We start from the raw sequence: 18562 nt of genomic DNA on the forward strand, positions 1-18562 counted from the left end.
AATATATATAATTGTTTTACGTTATCGCTTGATTTTTTTTAAAGTATTCTTCCTTTATAACTATAGCATGACCATATGAATTAGGTTTTTGTCTTTAGTTTTATCTTATCCATATAGCATATAGCATGACCAAATGAATTATTATTCAAAAAAAATCTCATCTCAAAAAATAAATTAGTCTTATTATTTTATATATCTCTATACTAAAGTTATTTATTTATATATTTTTGCTTTTTATAATAGTATCCTAAAAATTATATAGATATTTATTCAAATTCAAGTTCAAAAAGAATTATTGATAAATTTAGATCATTGAAGACTTTTCAATAATCTAATATAAGTTTAAAAAAAATAAAAATAATTTCAGAGTAAGAAAATATATATTTATGTTATATTAAAAGAGAAGTAATATCAAAATATTAAGTAAATTAACAAGTTAATAAAACGTCACATTAATAAATGTATAATACTAAGTACTTGCTAGTTTATCAAAGAATAAATAAAGAACAAACGATTTATTTTAATACTATATGATGTGTATCCTTTGATTCATATAGACTTTGTTATATTTTTGCATACCATATTACACAATAAAATAACAACTAAGATTTATAAAAATATCATAATTTTATAAGATTAATATATTGTCAAATTATCCGCGCATCGCGTAGGTTCTAACACTTATTAGAGATAATACATGTATTAGCTTGGGTATTATTAATATTTTGTTTTGTAGTATTTTTTAAGTTAGGTATAACTAATACTATTAGTTATACCTTTCTTATGCATAATTTTTAATTCATGGATAAGTATGTATAAAGACAGATTTGTCATTTCAAAACCTTTAATATATCACACCAAACAGTCGATAAGAAATAATTTCAGTATAACTAATCTTAATATTACTAGTCCCAGCATTACTAACACATCATATTAACTACTATTCTTATGCACCCTACCAAACAACCCCTAACATGTTTAACACGTTTCCCAGAATGGAACCATCAAGAATGAAACAAACATGTACTGGGTTTGTTTGCACTTGTTGAGAATAGACCACTCATATGCCACTTTTGTTTAATTTTCATCTTATGTATTGATCCTTTAGTAGAAACATCGAACATTATTCTTGGAGATATCTTGTGACTAAATGTGTACCTGGAAAATTCAATAACCATGCAAGAATTAAGGAGCAAAGCACAGAAAAATAATTTTCATCATGTATAAATATGAGAGGAAGGTAATAAAATTTTGGGAGTTAATAACCACCAAAAATTGTATCGAATTCTGGCGATTCTGCAAACCTACACAATAAAACCGCCACAAAAAAAATTATTTTGTGGGAGTTGAAAAAATGCCACAAAATGAATTAATAGTGAGAGTTTTTACGACTCCCACAAATAAACTAGTCACAATTTAACATATTTTTTGTAGTGATTTATGATAAGTAGAAACTATTATCTTCATCAAAATACTCTTCAAACATTAAATATTTCACTAGCATTTCAAGTGTATAAGTTAAAAACTTTCAAACATCGATGACCAAATCAGTATTTACAACAATTCTCCACCACACAAATACACACAACTTATCTAGATATAAACCTAAAAAAAAAAAGACTTTGGTTTTATGCTATACGTTTCCTCTATAAATAGTTCGCTATGAGAACCTTACTTCTGCATCAACAAGCTAAGATAAATCACTTACTATACTCTTAAGAAAAATCAATGGCAGTGAAAGGTTTTGCGGTGTTGTTGTTTGTTGCAATGCTTCTCATGTCAACAGAGTATTCCATGGCTCAACAACGTGATCCCGTATGCGCAGCATTATGCGCAATTAGGTGTGGAACAAGGCCTGTATGCTTAGCTAGGTGCCTTGCTGGTTGCTTTATTGCAAGTAATGACACCTTAGACGAATCTCATTCTACTTCAGTTGAAGCTAGAAACCGCGTCTGCAATGTTGGATGTTCCCTTGGCCATTGTTCCCAATTCCTATTCCAATATGGTACCTCTCTCCTTGCAACCGGATTTAACATTTTTTTATTTTCTATATAGTTGACTTATTGTTTCGTTACAATCCTTAGTTTATGACTGCAATATTAAAAGTTGGACGAGTACAACTATAACATACCCTGTGTGATTTCATATATAAGTGGGGTCTGGGACAGGTGCGGTTTACGCAGACCTTATCCCTATCTTGTGCTATGTATAGAAGTTGTTTCCGATAGAAAAATTGAATGACTATTCATGAAATTAAATTAACCACCAATTGAGACAAGCATTTTCGTCTTTCTGATATAGTCATAGGTATGTCATTGGCTACTAGTACTTAATCTTGAGACTTACAAAATTATTTTTCTGGTTAATGTTGCAGATAACGAGAAGTTTGGAACTTGCATGGCAAACTGCAGTGAGAACTATTGCATTGGCAACAGTACTCTAGAGAAAGCTTAAGAAGCAAGCATTTGCTCTAAGAAATAAGTAAACTTTGCCACAGTATGTGTCTGTGATAATGACACTGTGTACTCCTATAAATAAGTGATCCAATTATCTAATAAGATCTTTTCAGTTCAGTCAATATATCCGTGACCTTTTTATTGGAAAAAAATCATATATCAACAAGAAAATCAATACCTAAATCAAATTGATGAATTATATAATACAACAAGATCAATAATAATTCTAACCGTCGATAACTTTATCTAACGGCTGAAGATCTTGATACCTACCCTTATACATCACATGTTCATAAACTTTATATATATACACCCGAAATTGCTTTAAGATTTCATGCTTTTTGTAAGAATATAAAATCGAAATATTCCTAAAAAACTTTTTATGTTATTGTTCCAAAAACCTAGAGGGAAGAAAGCATATAGTTCATCCAGCTAAACCTGGTATTATTGACAACACAGCTAGCGAAGCATGGAAATTACTTTGGCTCAGTGAAGAAATAAATGAGGTTATCCAATATTAACACCATGCAATTATAATGGAAATTTTAAGATTCTGTTGTATTAAAAAATAACGTAACTCTTTTTTAAAATATAATTCCAAAGTAAAATATGTTATTTCTCAAGATACAGTTTAAAAAATCTATTAACATATGAAAGCTAATTAATAAAATATTATCTGAATTGTTAGTGTTACTCTACTCGACTTAATTTTATACACACACAGAGTTTTGTATTATTTCTTAAAACATAGATTATCATTTTTATGAACTTAATCATATTAACGCACAACAAATGGATCTTTGTAGTCGATCCTTAAACAATCATATGATATGATTTATAACAACGAAAGAGAAGCACGAAGACTTATTAGAAACTTAGTTGAACGGTCCAGAGAAAATGATAAAATTAGTCCTTTATGTTTGAGGGATTGGTCTAAGATAGTCCCTTAAATATTCATTTAAGCAATTTTAGCTCATTAATTATCCAAAATTCGGCACTTTCAGTCTCTATTATAGTATTTATAACACGTAGAGGCATTTATCTTTGACGAATTGACTCATGAAAAGTATGTGAGACATTAAACTGAAAAAACCTACTGGGACATGCTTCTCCCGATTCATTTTTTTTTGGTAATAAAAAGATTTATTTACCAGTAATATTTACACATTGTTCTGTTCTAGCCTGATCTGGACAGCAGTCCCAGATTCAGCTACTCGTCTTTCCTTCCCTCTTACTAACTGTTATACCTTCTATTTAAACAACTAATTGAACAGTAGGATAGTAATTAAGCTCCATTAGTCTTCTCTGTAATCTCTGCCTGGAAGCCCCTCGACCATGTACATCTTGTGTTATTAATCTACTAAGTATTATTGCTGACCTTTGCTTTGCTTGGAATATTCTGTCATTTCTTTCTTGCCAAATATAGTACAAGCTGCCAGCAAGCGTCAACCTATATACTTCAGCTTTTGTGCTCCTCCCGTTATAGTGTCTCTCAGCCCATACTACCTCACTTGCCCATGGCATCACATATCTGTGTATCCCTTGCCATTCCAATATTGTTGTCCATACTTGTGATGAATATGAACAACTGAAGAAGAGATGGTCTATGGTTTCTTCTTCTGTATTGCATAGTGGGCAAGTTGTGTCATCCAAACATCCCCATCCTCTCAATTAGTCTTTAGTTAGTAGTCTTCGATGAGCAGCCACGTATAAAGTAAAATCCACTTAGTCAACCCAGCATTATTGCAGACCAGTCTTTTCCATGAAACTTTAACAAAGTCTCCTCTAAGGTGCAGATACATGGCCTTTATGGAGAACTTGTCCATTCCTTCTACATCCTCTTCTGCATATCCAGCTTCCTCAAAGTAGTTCTTAGCTTTCAGTATCTTTTGAACAATCCAAAAGGCTTTCTTTGGCTCAGCACCCCACAAAGAGTTATGTTTCTTGTAGTAAATATGAATCCATTGCAACCACATCTATACCTTTTTGTTGCATAGGTTCCATAGGAGTTTGCAAATAGCTGCCCTATTCCATGTTCCTACATCAAGTAAGTTAAGTCCACCTGCTGCTCTAGGTTGGCACAGTTTGTCTTAAGCCAGTAGTGCTTTCTTTGATACCTCCACCCCTTCAGTCTATAGGAATATTCGACACACATTCTCAATTAGTTGAATCAGCTTCTTTGGCAACAGAAATACCTGGGACCAGAATACTTGAATAGAGAAGAGGACACTTTTAATGAGTTATATTCTCCTTGCATAAGATAGGAACCTTGAAGTCCAAGACTGAATTCTCCCTAACATCTTCTCAATGAGAGGCTGGCACTAAACAAGTGATAGTTATTTGGTACCTAGGGGCACCTCTAGATATCTAACTGGTAATGTCCCTTTTGAGAAGCCTAAGACTTGCAATATCTCATGTTGAATATCAGTACGTACTCCTCCAAAGAAAATAGAACTTTTGTTAGCATTAACAACTAGTCCTGAGGCCTTTAAGAATTTCTAAAAGCATTTATACAACAGTTGCACAAATATGATATCACCTCTACAGAAGAGCAGTAAATCATTAGCAAAACTGAGTTGGACAATATTCATTTTGGCACACTTAGGAAGTTAGGATGGTAGTTGAAGTTAGGATCCCTCCTGAGTATCTTCAGAAGCCTGGTCAAGTACTCCATAGCCAACACAAATAGATAAGGAGACAAGAGGTCTTCCTGTCTCAAACCTTTATTTGCCTGGAATGGTGTTGTAGGTTGCCTATTAATGATGACGGAATATGGGACAATTGTCACACACCTCATAATCCATTGCACAAACTTCCCTGAGAGCTGTAGATTTGTCAACACTTGTTCCAGATAACCTCATTCCACAGAATCATAAACCTTCTTCATGTCCATTTTTATCATGCATCTAAGGGATACACCTTTCATGCCATACCTTTTCACTAGTTCATGGCTGAGAGTTATATTATCATTTATCAATCTACCAGGCACAAAGGTTGATTGATTCCTATTCACCAGACCATCCATCACTCCTTGAAGTTTATTTGTTAGCACTTTAGATATAATTTTGTATAGTAATGTACAACATGATGTTGGCCTATATTCAGTGACTCTGGAAAGGTTGCTCACCTTAGATACAAGGGTGACTGTTGTACAATTTATAGGCTGGTACATATTTGTACTTAAGAAGAACTCTAACACAATATTTGTAACTGTATCTCCTATCGCATACCAATTTCTTTTAAAAAATAATGCATTGAAGTCATCAAAACTAGGAGCTTTAGTGTCACTAGTGTCTATCAAAGCATGACAAATATCATCTCTAGAGATATCTGCCACCAGATGTAATTGTTGTTCTCTATTCACCAATGGGCCATCTCTCATCACTATTAGGTTGATAACATACAGTTCTGTAGCTGAGGAGCCTAGCAACTTCCTATATAACCCTGTTACTCCCTCTTTAATTCCTTACTTTGTTTGCACCAGATCCTCATTGCCCCTAATTAGTCTTATAATCTTGTTTTGGGTGTATCTGCTCCTCATATTACAAAAAGGTATGTTGTATTAGCATCTCCTAGTTTCATCCACTGTACTCTTGATTTCTGCTTCATAATACTTTCCTCCACCTCTAGCCATTTCTCCAATTGTGCCTTCATGTCTTTCTCTGTTGAAACCATAGCCTCTAATTGCCCAGGGACCCCTATTTATTCCTGCATATGACATAGTTGTTGCCTACATTATTTTATTCTATTGTCAATTGCATTATACTCTACATTATTTAGAGCCTTCATAAATTGCTTTACTCTTTTCAGTTTTTGTCATGTATCCTTCATAGTATTCTGTTCATTTGACCCCTCCCATGCTTTACTGACTAGTGTCATAAAGTTTTTGTGACCTGTTAGGTGATTTAGGAATTTTAATGGTTTAGGAGCTTTATCTTCAATATTTTCCAAGGTTATGCTTAGTGGGGAATGATCAGAGCAGGATGGATTCATTACCCATACTTCTAGGTGTGGCATAGTCAACATCCACTCAGCATTAACCAAAGCTCTATCAATCTTGCTGTAGGTGTGCCCATTAGTCCATGTAAAGCTTCTCCCACTAGTCTTCATTTCTACTAGACCAGTATCTGCAATAAAATTATTAAAGTCTCTAATCTCCATTTCTTGCACAGAGTTACCAATTGGTTTATCCTCTCCTGATCTAATAGCATTATAGTCACCCATTATCAACCATGGACCTTGTTTTACAACCTGTAGGCTTGTCAGGTCACTCCATAAACTTCTCCAGTCATCCAAAGTGCGTTGTCCATAAACAACTATAAAGGTAAACCTCATATTCAATATAATAATGCTTACTAAAACATGTATAAACTGGGATGATCTTCCTAAATCCATACAGTCTACTTCATTTGTATCCCACAGTAGCCTGATTCTTCCTCTACTACTATACTCATAGTTAGCTAACCAGGCCCATCCAGGAGTTATTTTTCTGATTACTTACATGGACTTCTGCTCTTTTATTTTAAGCTCTAATAGTGCAATCATATTAACTTTATTACTTCTAATGAACAACTTGATATCTTTTTGTCTAGGGGTCTTATTTAGTCCCCTTATATTTCATGTGACCAGCTTCATACATGTATAAAGAGGGATTGTGAAGGCCCATCCTGTCCTATATTACTTCTCTGTCTACTTGGTCCTTCCTCAATTTTCCTTTGTACTGTTAGTTGTAGTCTAGATTCTGTTAGGATATTAAAGCTATTGATTATGTTGATTGTATCATCTACTTGTCTCTCTCTGCTCCTAGATGCTGATTTCCCTATAACTTTGTGTCATGCTTGGTCCTCACCTCTTTTGGTTGGTCCTGCATTTGGACCCATAAGACTGGTGCTGGCATTTTCTCCAGCACTAGGAATTACCATCTCCTGTTGACCATTGTTAGTTGAGGGTGCTTCCTGCACTTTTAGCACAGTTTTGGGCTGCCATTCCTACTTATGCTTCTCCCGATTCATTTTTTTCAGTTTGTAACTTAGGAAAAATTCTTATCGTCAATATTAACAAAGGTGGTAATTGAGAATTCGAAAAAGATATAAAATATTAATTCATTCTCTATTTCATATAATTGAGGGTCGAAAGAAGCAAATCGTGTCTTTAATGTCTTTAATGGGATTTTTCTTAAGGTACAAATTGGAGGGAATTAACGAAGAAGTTCGTCATGGTGGGTTCTTCGGTTTAAAACGGCTCGTGACATCCTTCTCTAGTCAATTCCGTCAAAGATAATATTGCCATATAATTTAATAATAAAATAGACCAATAGCACTCAAATTTACCAAAACTAAAGGACTAAAACTGCTCATGTACATATTTAAAGAACCATTTAAATCAACTCCTAAACATCAGGGACTGTTTTTGTCATTTTCTCGACCGTTCATATACAAAAGTTACTTTAGACAACACTTATATGAAAAACATTAGAAACTGAAATTACATCACAAAAAGGGAAAAGGGCAAATAAATCTCTCTACTTTCGGATATTGTTTACATTTAACATCTGTTATACTATCCGGTCAAATTTACCCCTACTGTTTTACTATCCGGCCAAATTTATCCCTACCAACAATAAATTTTTTAAAATTACCCTTGATCTATTTAGTAATCCAAAATTTCTCATTTTTCTTTTATTTAAATCACTTGTTGTTCTTCTTGCTCCACTATTTTTAGAAATTACTATTGATGTAAATGCTAAAGGCACTAGACTATACAAATTATTCATGGATATTTATAATTACCATTGTACCTACTTCATCTTGTGATAATGGGTTTGGAATTGGTTTAAAATTTTATTTATTTTTCTACTATATATACACTATAGAATTCAGTGAGTCTATTTATTGTGTATTATATGTAGTTGTTCGTCATGTATGTACATGTATATTCGAATATATTTTGTTATTGTATGGTTAGTAAAGAGTTTGATCGACTAACATAAGAGTGCATAATGCATGAACATTTGATTAAAGCAAAGTTGAATTCGACAATATAAAGTCTCCAAAGAACTTCTATCAGTAAGACTCGCAAAGTCTTTATACCTTTGGTGCAACGAATTCATTAAAGTTAGGGTGCTGTAAATACTTTTGAAATTTAGACAAAGTACTTAATTTAGATTTTTCAGTTTACTATACTTTGTTTACTAGCCGTTGTATTATTTTAATATTTCTTTCTCTTATTTTTTTTTTAATTAAGAAAGTAGGTAAATGCTAACTGTTTTGAAAATAGTGGATCAAAAAAAAGAATAAGTGACTTAATTAAAATGATTTGGGAGGTTCTAGGTCATATGATGGACTAAAGGATAATTTTTAAAAGTTTGCTGATGGTAAGGGTAAGTTTGATCGGATAGTATAATGGTAGAGGTAAATTTAGCCGAATAGTATAACGGAGTTTATATGTAGACAATATTCAAAAGTAGAATGGTAAATTTGGATCTTTTTCCTAAGAAGATAAAAATAAAAGAAGTGGGGTGTGTTTAGTAGGAAGGAAAATGACTTAAAGAAAATATTTGTCAAGAAAAAGTAATTTTCTTATGTTTATGATGACAAAATTTATTTTCGATAAAAAATATTTTTCATCAAAGAATGATTTTCTTCAACTATGGGTCTTTATAACTGTCACGACCCAAAATCCCACCATAGGCGTCGTGATGGCACCTAATCTCCAAGACTAGGTAAGCCAATTTCAATTACATTTTGAAGCCATTCTTTTAGAATTAAATAAGTAACCAAAACTAACAGCGGAATAAATATGAATATACAACCTCCCAAGACTGGTAGTATTGAGTCACGAACTCTAACTGGATACATAGAATAATCACGAGGACCGAATATACAATACTGTTTGATTACAGGTTAACAGTACAATGAAATGAAAAGACTCCAAGGAACTGCGACGACCAAGCAGCTCTACCTTGAATCCTTATGATCCCGCTTTAACTCCTCTCAAGTCTGTTATCTTCAATACCTGGCTTTGCACAAAAATGTAAAGAAGTGTAGTATGAGTACGCCACGGTCGGTACCCAGTAAGTATTAAGACTAACCCCAATGGAGTAGAGACAAGGTACAGTCAAGACACTCACTAGTCTAATAACCTGTGCAATATAATATACAAAATACTAGAAAACAGATAGTAATAAGGGCAGGATAAAATAACCAGTGGTCATTTTGGGTCGTGACAAGTTGGTATCAGAGCTCTAGGTTCATAGGTTCTACGAGTCACGAACGAGTCTAGTAGAGTCTTGCGGATCGGTACGGAGACGTTTGTACTTATCTTCGAGAGGCTACAGAACTGTTAGAAAATTTTTACTTCTTTCATTCGTGTCGTGTGGATTTGTTGATTGTAGAATTTGAGCCTTTGTATCTCTATTCTCTCACAGATGGTGAGTACACGTGCTACCAGGTTAGCTGAGCAGGCCTCCGCTCATACTGCTAGGGCTGCAAGAGGTCGGGGCCGAGATAGAGGCCGAGGTAGAGGTCGAGGAAAGGCACGTGCTACGACTAGAGCACCTGTCAGAACAACAGTTGAGGAGCCACTAATAGGTCCAGTTGGGGGACACGTACCAGAAGTACCTGTTGTTACCCCAGGACTTCAAGAGACTTTAGCACAGTTCCTAAGTATGTTTGGTACATTAACTCAGGCGGGATTGATCTCTATTGCACCAAACATTCCGCAGATTGGGGGAGTAGCTTAGACTCCTATCACAACTCCAGAGCAGCAGGTTCATGTTGGTCAGGTTCCGGGTGTAGTACCGGTACAACCTATTATTCCAGTTCGGCCTGAGGTCAGGCCAGATGCATCAGAAGAAGAACAAAAGAGACTTGAAAGGTTTAAGAGGTATAGTCCACTTACTTTCAGTGGCACAGCTACAGAGGATGCCCAAGAATTTCTAGAAAATTGTCACTGTATTCTCCGCACCATGGGTATTGTGGAGGTAAGAGGAGTTACCTTTACTACATTTCAACTGTCAGGCGCAGCATATCGGTGGTGGCAAATCTATGAAGAAGGTAGACCAGCCGATGCCAAGCCACCAACTTGGGCTCAATTTTCAGAAATGTTCTTGAAAGAGTTTGTTCCCTAGACTCTCAGAGATGCGTGGCGTGCAGAGTTTGAACGGTTGCGTCAGGGCACTATGACAGTGTTAGAATATCTATCAGGTTCAGTGAGTTAGCCCGTCATGCACCTATCTTGGTTCCTACAATCAGAGAGCGGGTTTGCAGATTCATTGAGGGGCTCGATTATGATATTAAAATATGTATGGCTCGATAGTTGCAAACTGATGCTTCATTTCAACTAGTGGAGATTGCAAGGAAGATTGAGGGTGTTTTAGGCGAGGAAAGGGAGTCTAAGGAGGCCAAAAGGTCTCGAAGATCTGGAGGGTTCAGTGGATTTTACTCTTCAGCTAGAACCCATTATAGCGGAGGCTCGAGCAGCCGATCAACTCAGTCTACACATCAGATTATTCGGGGTGCTCCAGTTTATAGTGCACCACCGACTCGAGATTCTTATAGTGGTTATTCCAGTTATTTGGCATAGACTCAGTACGAGCAGCCGCGGCCTCAGAGGGGTTGTTATAAGTGTGGTGATACTAGGCATATCATGAGAGATTGTCCCAGACTTGGGAGGGGTGGATTTAATCAGAACACTCCAGCTACAAGCTTTATTCCAGTTGATACTCCACGTGCACAGTCAGCTATAGGTGGAGGACAGGCGGGTAGTGGGCGCCTAAGAGGTGGAGGCCCGACCCATTGATATAATCACTATGATTTGGCTAGGGCCAATACACCAGATGGTGTCGTTACTGGTACGATCCTGGTTTTTATTATAAAGGATAATTTCCCTTAATTTGATTCGGTTTTGAATATTGAGGTGAGTCCTCCTATTATGCTCTACTTATGGGTGAGCTTTGTAAATTTGTGACCCACTAATATGTTATCTCTGTTGGGAGATTTGAAGGTGTGAGCCTATGTCTGTCATTTTATTTTTGGTACACCATTGAGGGCTATAAGCCCAAAAGTAATTTTTATTATTCATTACAGTGGGTTTAATGTGTTTCGAAATAATTGATTTCAATTTTTATGAATTATATGCCCTACCGGTAGGAGGGTTCATTATATATTGTGAAAATTGTTTATAAAATATCTTGAAAAGAAGAAAGAAAGGAAATTGAAAATTTCAGTTAGCACAATGTGCAACATTGTGATTCGGAGGTGAGGACGAGATCCTCGCATTTTTTTTAAATGATGTGAAATATTTAAACCGGGTTGCAAGCCGCGATGAAAGTTATGTAAGGTCGAGGTCCTTGTGGTGAAATATTTATGAGTTTAAAAATTTTTCCTTGGTGAAATTTAATTGTACAATAGTATTAATAGGGAGTCATTCCTGCTAAGCTTATTTGATAATTCTTGTATATTTTTTTCCTGTGCATATTCATCCATTTTGGTGCTGTAAACATTGAGTTTTAACCTATGAGATGAGTGCCCAGGTGGCATTAAATGTGACTCATTAATTCGAGTAAGCAATCATGAGGTCTTCATGCCTCACATTCTGTTGTAAGTGTTGTAAAAATTTGAAATGAGATGGTGGTTAATATGAGATTAATTGATGATGCTGGAATTAATAATGAATGGCTTTTAAGACCAGAGATGTGGTGATGAGCATACATATGATGTGCTTCATGTCCTAATATCATTATGATAATGCAGTGCTTGTAATGTTGAGATTGGTGTTATTGATATATACCTTGTGGTATTGTGTTGGGTTGTGGATGTGTTGTTATGAGTTATTTTGGTATTACTCTGGCAGGTGGATAGGCCCAATTGCAGGGGAGACTCTGCCGAAATTTCTGAAAAATTTGGGAGATAGTAAAATTTGAAGGATTGAGATTTGCAAAGGAAGAGATAAGTTATGTTTGGTGTTTGAGGGCGAATGATCCTAAGCGGGAGATAATGTAACACCCCAAAATTGTTTTGAAGTACTTCAACACTATCAAGAAAATTGATGTGTGCGTAGGCACGAGTTGCTATAGCCAGTTGAGACTAATACCGTGCGTTGTTGTGAAAATTAGATCTTTTGAAATATTTGGAGTGTAAGAAATTGATCTTAAAGCTTACAAATATGGATAAAAGAAATAAACTCAAATGAGACAATGTTATCACGCTTATCTCAAATGCGGTAGCGTGGAATCAACCGTGAGTATACGAGTTGCTATAGCCAGTTAAGACTAATACCGTGCGTTGTTGTGAAAATTAGACCTTTTGAAATGTTTGGAGTGTAAGAAATTGATCTTAAAGCTTACAAATATAGATAAAAGAAATAAACTCAAATGAGACGATGTTTTCACTCTTATCTCAAATGCGGTAGCGTGGAATCAACCGTAAGTATATATGTAAAAGTAAAATCATCAATTTGGTAACCTCGGAATAATTCTTAGAACGTTCGAGGACGAACGTTTGTTTAAGAGGTGGAGAATGTAATGACCCGACTTGTCGTTTTAAGAAATTATGCCTCGTCTAGTGACTTAAGGTCTCGAGAAGCTTCACAATATGTATTATGACCCGCGTGTGTGGTCGAGTTTGGTTTTCGGAAGATTCAGAATTTAATTTAAAGAAAAATTCTCATTTTGAAGCTTAAATGGAAAGAGTTGACAGGAGAATTGACTTTTGAGCAAACGACCCCGGAATAGAATTTCGATGATGGCAATAGCTTCATATGATGATTTCGGACTTAGGCGCATTTTCAGATTCGGATTTGGATGTTCGTAGGACAATTCGACGCATTTTGACGAAAATTGAAAAATAGAAGATTTTTGGAAAATCCTACCGAAGGGTGAATTTTTTATAACGAGGTCGGATTTCGATTCAGAAAATTTGAATAGCTCTATTTCTTCATTTATGACTTGTGTGCAAAATTTAAAGTCATTCCGGATTGATTTGATACGTTTCGGCGTAAAATATAGAAGTTGGAAGATTTGAAAACTCAAAATTTGATTCGACGCGCGATTCGTAATTTCTGTGTTGTGTGATGTAATTTGAAACCCCGGGTAGTTCCGTATTGTGTTACGAGACTTATTAGTAAATTCGGACGAGGTCCCGGGTAGCCCGGATGAGTTTCGAACGAGGTTTGGATCGAATTTGGACTTGTTGAAAATGTTGGGATTTCTGTTGTTTCTGGGCAGACCTGTTGGAATCGCACCTGCAGAAATTTGGGTGCAGGTGCGACCATCGCAGAAGCGAGAAGAAGCTCGCATAAGCGAAATTGACTGGGCTGGACTGAGGCAGCAGGTGCAAAGAATTTCCTGCACCTGCGAGAGCGCATAAGCGGAAGCTCTTCCGCACGTGCGAGGGTAGTGCCAGTGGACATCGCAGAAGCGAGAATTGGCTCGCAAAAACGAGCTTGCAGGTGCAAAAAAATGGTCCGCAGGTGCGCAAACTGGGCAGAATGTTAAGGACCAAAAATGGTCATTTCGCCATTTTCATTTTGGGATTTTTGGAGCTCGGATTTGGGCGATTCTAGAGGGATTCTTCATAAGCTTGATTGGGGTAAGTGTTCTATATCCTAAAGCGATTATATTTCATGAATCTATGATTATATTCATCGTTTAATTCGGATTTAAATGGAAGAAATCACGATTTTTGTAAAATCCTCCAAAAACGAAAATTTAAGATTTGGAAGTCGAGTTGTTATTGAAATTTAATAAAATTGGTATGGTTGAACTAGTATCGAAATGGGTGTTCGGATTTTATGAAAATTATGTCGGGTTCCGAGAGGCGGGTCCCGCGTTGACTTTTGTTGACTTTTTGGAATAAATTTTTAAGTCGATGTATTACTATCCGGAATTGTTTCCGATGAATTTTAATGAAGTTATACAATTAATTTGGATATATTTGAGCGGTCCGGAGGTCAATTCAAGCAAGAAGACGATTTTGGAATATCAGTATAACTTAAAAAAGGTAAGTGTCTTACTTAACCTCGAGTGGGGGAATTACCCCTTAGGCATTGAGTCTTATGTGTCATTTGTGAAATGTGAAAAGCCGTGTACGCGAGGTGACGAGTATGTACTCGGGCTTATACGTGCAAAATTCATTGAATTAAAGTCTTAGGCATTATTGTGTAGTAAATTGAAAAATTGTGAAAAATTATTAAATCATATGTTTGCCATGTCTAAATCCTTATTGTTGAATTTGTTTTTATATAATAATTTGATGTGATTGTTACATGAAATATTTATGAAATTTCGTGACACGACCCCAAATTATCCCTCTGTAAGGTGTCGCGATGGCACCTAGTCTTTACGACTAGGTAAGCCTAATATTACGAAAAATATAAAGAAACACAATATTTTAAAGATAAACAACCTATTATAAATAGCCAAGAGTAGTACTACTAGGCATATACAAAATAATTTCTCAAGACCCGGAATATCACTAAGTCACAAGCTGCTATAATCTATGTAGCTCTATACAAAAGTCTGAGGATAATAAAAAAAGTATCTAGGTGAGGGAGTAGAAAGGGACTCCGAAGATCTGCGAACGCAAGCAGAAGTACCTTGAAGTCTCCTAGAATCAGTAGCACGCACTAACCCCAAGGCTGATAGCTCGTACCTGGATCTGCACACGAAAACATGTGCATGAAAGTGCATGAGTACACTACAATGGTACCCAGTAAGTGCCAAGCCTAACCTCGGTCGAGTAGTGACGAGGTCAGGTCAAGGCCCTACCGGAATAAATATAATAAATTAAACAGTAAAAGATATAATTAGAATTTACGGTAACACAGTTAAAGAAAATTTTCAAAAATTTAATAGTTAATGGAGCCCTCAGTTCAAAACAAGGTAAACACAGTAGAAAATCTCTCGGGATACCGTCCCGTAGTTTCAAATAAATATGCAGTACAGGGGGATCTCCCGGAATACGTCAGTAGTGCCAAAGTAAATATGCAGTGCTGGGGGATCTCCCGGAATACATCCGTAGTCCCAAACTAAATATGCAGTACAGGGAGATCTCCCAGAATACGTTCGTAGTCCCAAAGTAAATATGCAGTACAGGGGGATCTCCCGGAATACGTCCGTAGTCCCAAAGTAAATATGCAGTACAGGGGAGTTCTCCCGGAATACGTCGGTAGTCCCAATTTAAATATGCAATGCAAGATGAAATGACAGGTATGACATCGAGTTATACAGTTTATATTGGACACAGATAAGGCAAGTGAGGACTTAACTGAACATGACGCACAAAATATCAATTAGGCAGTTAAAACACGTAAGCATACTTTTCTAGTCTAAACTACACAATTAAACATATTAGTACAATTAATAAGAGAAATAATTTATGATTTAAAAAGGTTAAACAGGATTTTTTCAATAATAGCCCGTGTACGTACTCATCACCTCACGTACACGGCGCCCACACACTAAATAATATCAAGATATCCTAAGGGGGAAGTCCCCAACACGAGGTTAGGCAAGCCACTTACCTTGAACTGCTCAAATCAACTCGATATCACGTTCTTGCCATGAGTATCCGACTCCAAATGGCCCAAATCTATTCAAAACAGTACAATACCATCAATACGCGCTAATGGAATGAATCCCACAAGAAAAACTACAAAAATTAGGCCAAAACCCGAAATTGGCTCCAACTCGTCCCCCCGGGCCCACATCTCGAAACCCGACAAAATTCACAAAACTAGAAAGCTCATTCACTCACGAGTCTAACCATATCAAATTTACTAAAATCCGACACCAAATGGTCCTCCAATCCACAATTCCAACTTCCAAATCCCTAGCCTCCAACTTCCAATTTCCACCTTAAATACACATTAACTAAGTGGGAAAACACATGGCAAGGCAAGATTATTGACCAAAAATAAGCACAAGGGACTTACCTCAAGAAATGCCTCGAAAATGCTCTCAAAAATTGCCCTAACCCGAGTTTGCAAAGCCAAAAATGATAAAAATCGCGAAGCCCTTCGGTTTTAATCACTGCCCAGGTATTTTCGCACCTGCGGAACCTGGACTCGCACCTGCGGGTGCGCTTGTGTGGAAAACGTGCGCATCTGTGCAACTCACTTACCCCCTCTGCCTTTGCACCTGCGACGAAAGGGCCGCACCTGCGCACTCGCGCCTGCGGACGTCCCTTCCGCTTCTGCGCAACTTGCGCATTTGCGAACAGCCTTGTGCATTTGCGGGCATCGCAGATGCGTAACTTCCTCGCACCTGCGACCCTAGGACAACTCTCGACTTCTCGCATCTGTGCTTCCATCTTCGCATGTGCGGCTCGCGCACCTGCGGTCTATTTTCCGCAGGTGCGAAACACCAGAACCAGCAAAGGCACCAGATTTTCCTAAGTTCAAATTTCTTCCCGTTAAGCATCCGAAACACACCCGAGGCCCCCGGGACCTCAACCAAACATACCAACTAATCCTAAAATACCATACGAACTTAGTCGAGCTCTCAAATCCCATCAAACAACGCAAAAATCATGAATCACCCTCCAATTCAATTTTAAAGAACTTGCAACTTCAAAATTCTACAACCGATGTCGAAACCTATCAAATCACGTCCGATTGACCTCAAATTTTGCGCACAAGACATAATCAACATTACGGACCTACTCCAACTTCCGGAATCGAAAAACGACCCCGATATCAAAAATTTCACTAACGGCGAAAAACTCCCAAAATTCGACTTTCGCCATTTCAAGACTAAATGAGCTACGAACCTCCAAAACACAATCCGGACATGCTCATAAACCCAAAATCACCTAACGGAACCGACGGAATTCCATTCCGGAGTTGACTTCACAAAGTTCCGACTACGGTCCAAATCCTAAGGCTTAAGCTCTCATTTAGGGACTAAGTGTCCCAAAACACTTCGAAACTCAAAACCAATCATCCCGGCAAGCCACAATAGTAGAAAAAGATTTGGGGAAAGCAGTTAATAGGGGATCGGGGCTATTACTCTCAAAACGACCGGCCGGATCGTCACATCCTCCCCCTCTTAAAACAATCGTTCGTCCTCAAACAAGTATAAAGACATACCTGAAACTGTGAAAAGATGAGGGTACTGGCTGCGCATATCCTGCTCGATCTCCCAAGTCGCCTCCTCGACCGGCTGACCCCTCCACTGGACCTTTACTGAAGCAATATTCTTTAACTGAGCTTTCTGACCTGCCTGTCTAAAATGGCTACTGGCTCCTCAATACATGAGTCGGAGCACCGTGATACTTCTGGAGAATGGACACGTGGAATACTGGGTGAACTCCTACTAGGCTGAAAGGCAAGGCAAGCTCATAAGCAACCTCCCCAACTCGCCGCAATATCTCAAAAGGACCAATGAACCTCGGGCTCAGCTTGCCCTTCTTCCCGAACCTCATGACACCCTTCATAGGCGATACCAGAAGCAAGACCCACTCACCAACCATAAATGCCAAATCACAAACCTTACGGTCTGCATAACTCTTCTGCCTGGACTGGGCTGTGCGAAGTCTCTCCTGAATCACCTTTACCTTATCCAGGGCATCCTGGACCAAATCTGTACCCAAAAATCGGGCCTCACCCGGCTCAAACCATCCCACTGGGGACCGGCACCGCCTACCATACAAAGCCTCATACGGTGCCATCTGAATGCTGGACTGATAACTGTTATTGTAAGAGAACTCTGCAAGTGGCAAGTATCGGTCCCATGACTCTCCAAACTCTATCACACAGGCACGAAGCATATCCTCAAGAATCTGAATCGTGCACTCGGACTGCCCGTCCATCTGAGGGTGAAAGGTTGTGCTCAGCTCTACCCTAGTACCCAACTCCTGTTGTACGGCTCTCCAAAACCGGGATGTGAACTGTGTACCTCAGTCTGAAATGATGGATACTGGAATACCATGAAGGCGGACAATCTCTCTGATATAAATCTCAGCCAATCTCTCTGAAGAGTATGAAGTCAACACTGGAATGAAATGGGCTGACTTGGTCAGCCGGTCCACGATCACCCAAATAGCATTGAACTTTCTCAAAGTCCGTGGAAGTCCAACTACAAAGTCCATGGTGATCCGCTCCCACCT

General features: G+C 37.5%; 1 protein-coding gene across 1 annotated transcript; it reads left to right on the plus strand.

The window, feature by feature from the left end:
* The first annotated feature begins 1630 nt into the window (after positions 1 to 1630).
* Positions 1631 to 2578, plus strand: LOC138896994 (uncharacterized). Its single transcript, XM_070182942.1, has 2 exons — positions 1631 to 2005; positions 2375 to 2578. The coding sequence occupies exons 1-2, from the start codon at positions 1729 to 1731 to the stop codon at positions 2452 to 2454; spliced, it is 357 nt and encodes a 118-aa protein (XP_070039043.1). The 5' UTR covers positions 1631 to 1728; the 3' UTR covers positions 2455 to 2578.
* The last annotated feature ends 15984 nt before the right edge of the window (positions 2579 to 18562 follow it).

This window comes from Nicotiana tomentosiformis, chromosome 8 (assembly GCF_000390325.3).
Source record: "Nicotiana tomentosiformis chromosome 8, ASM39032v3, whole genome shotgun sequence".
Classification (NCBI taxonomy): domain Eukaryota; kingdom Viridiplantae; phylum Streptophyta; class Magnoliopsida; order Solanales; family Solanaceae; genus Nicotiana; species Nicotiana tomentosiformis.

Coding starts and splice junctions, on each gene's coding strand:
- LOC138896994 (XM_070182942.1), top strand. CDS start 1,729: ATGGCAGTGAAAGGTTTTGCGGTGTTGTTGTTTGTTGCAATGCTTCTC. Junction 2,006..2,374: donor CCAATTCCTATTCCAATATG/GTACCTCTCTCC, acceptor TTAATGTTGCAG/ATAACGAGAAGTTTGGAACT.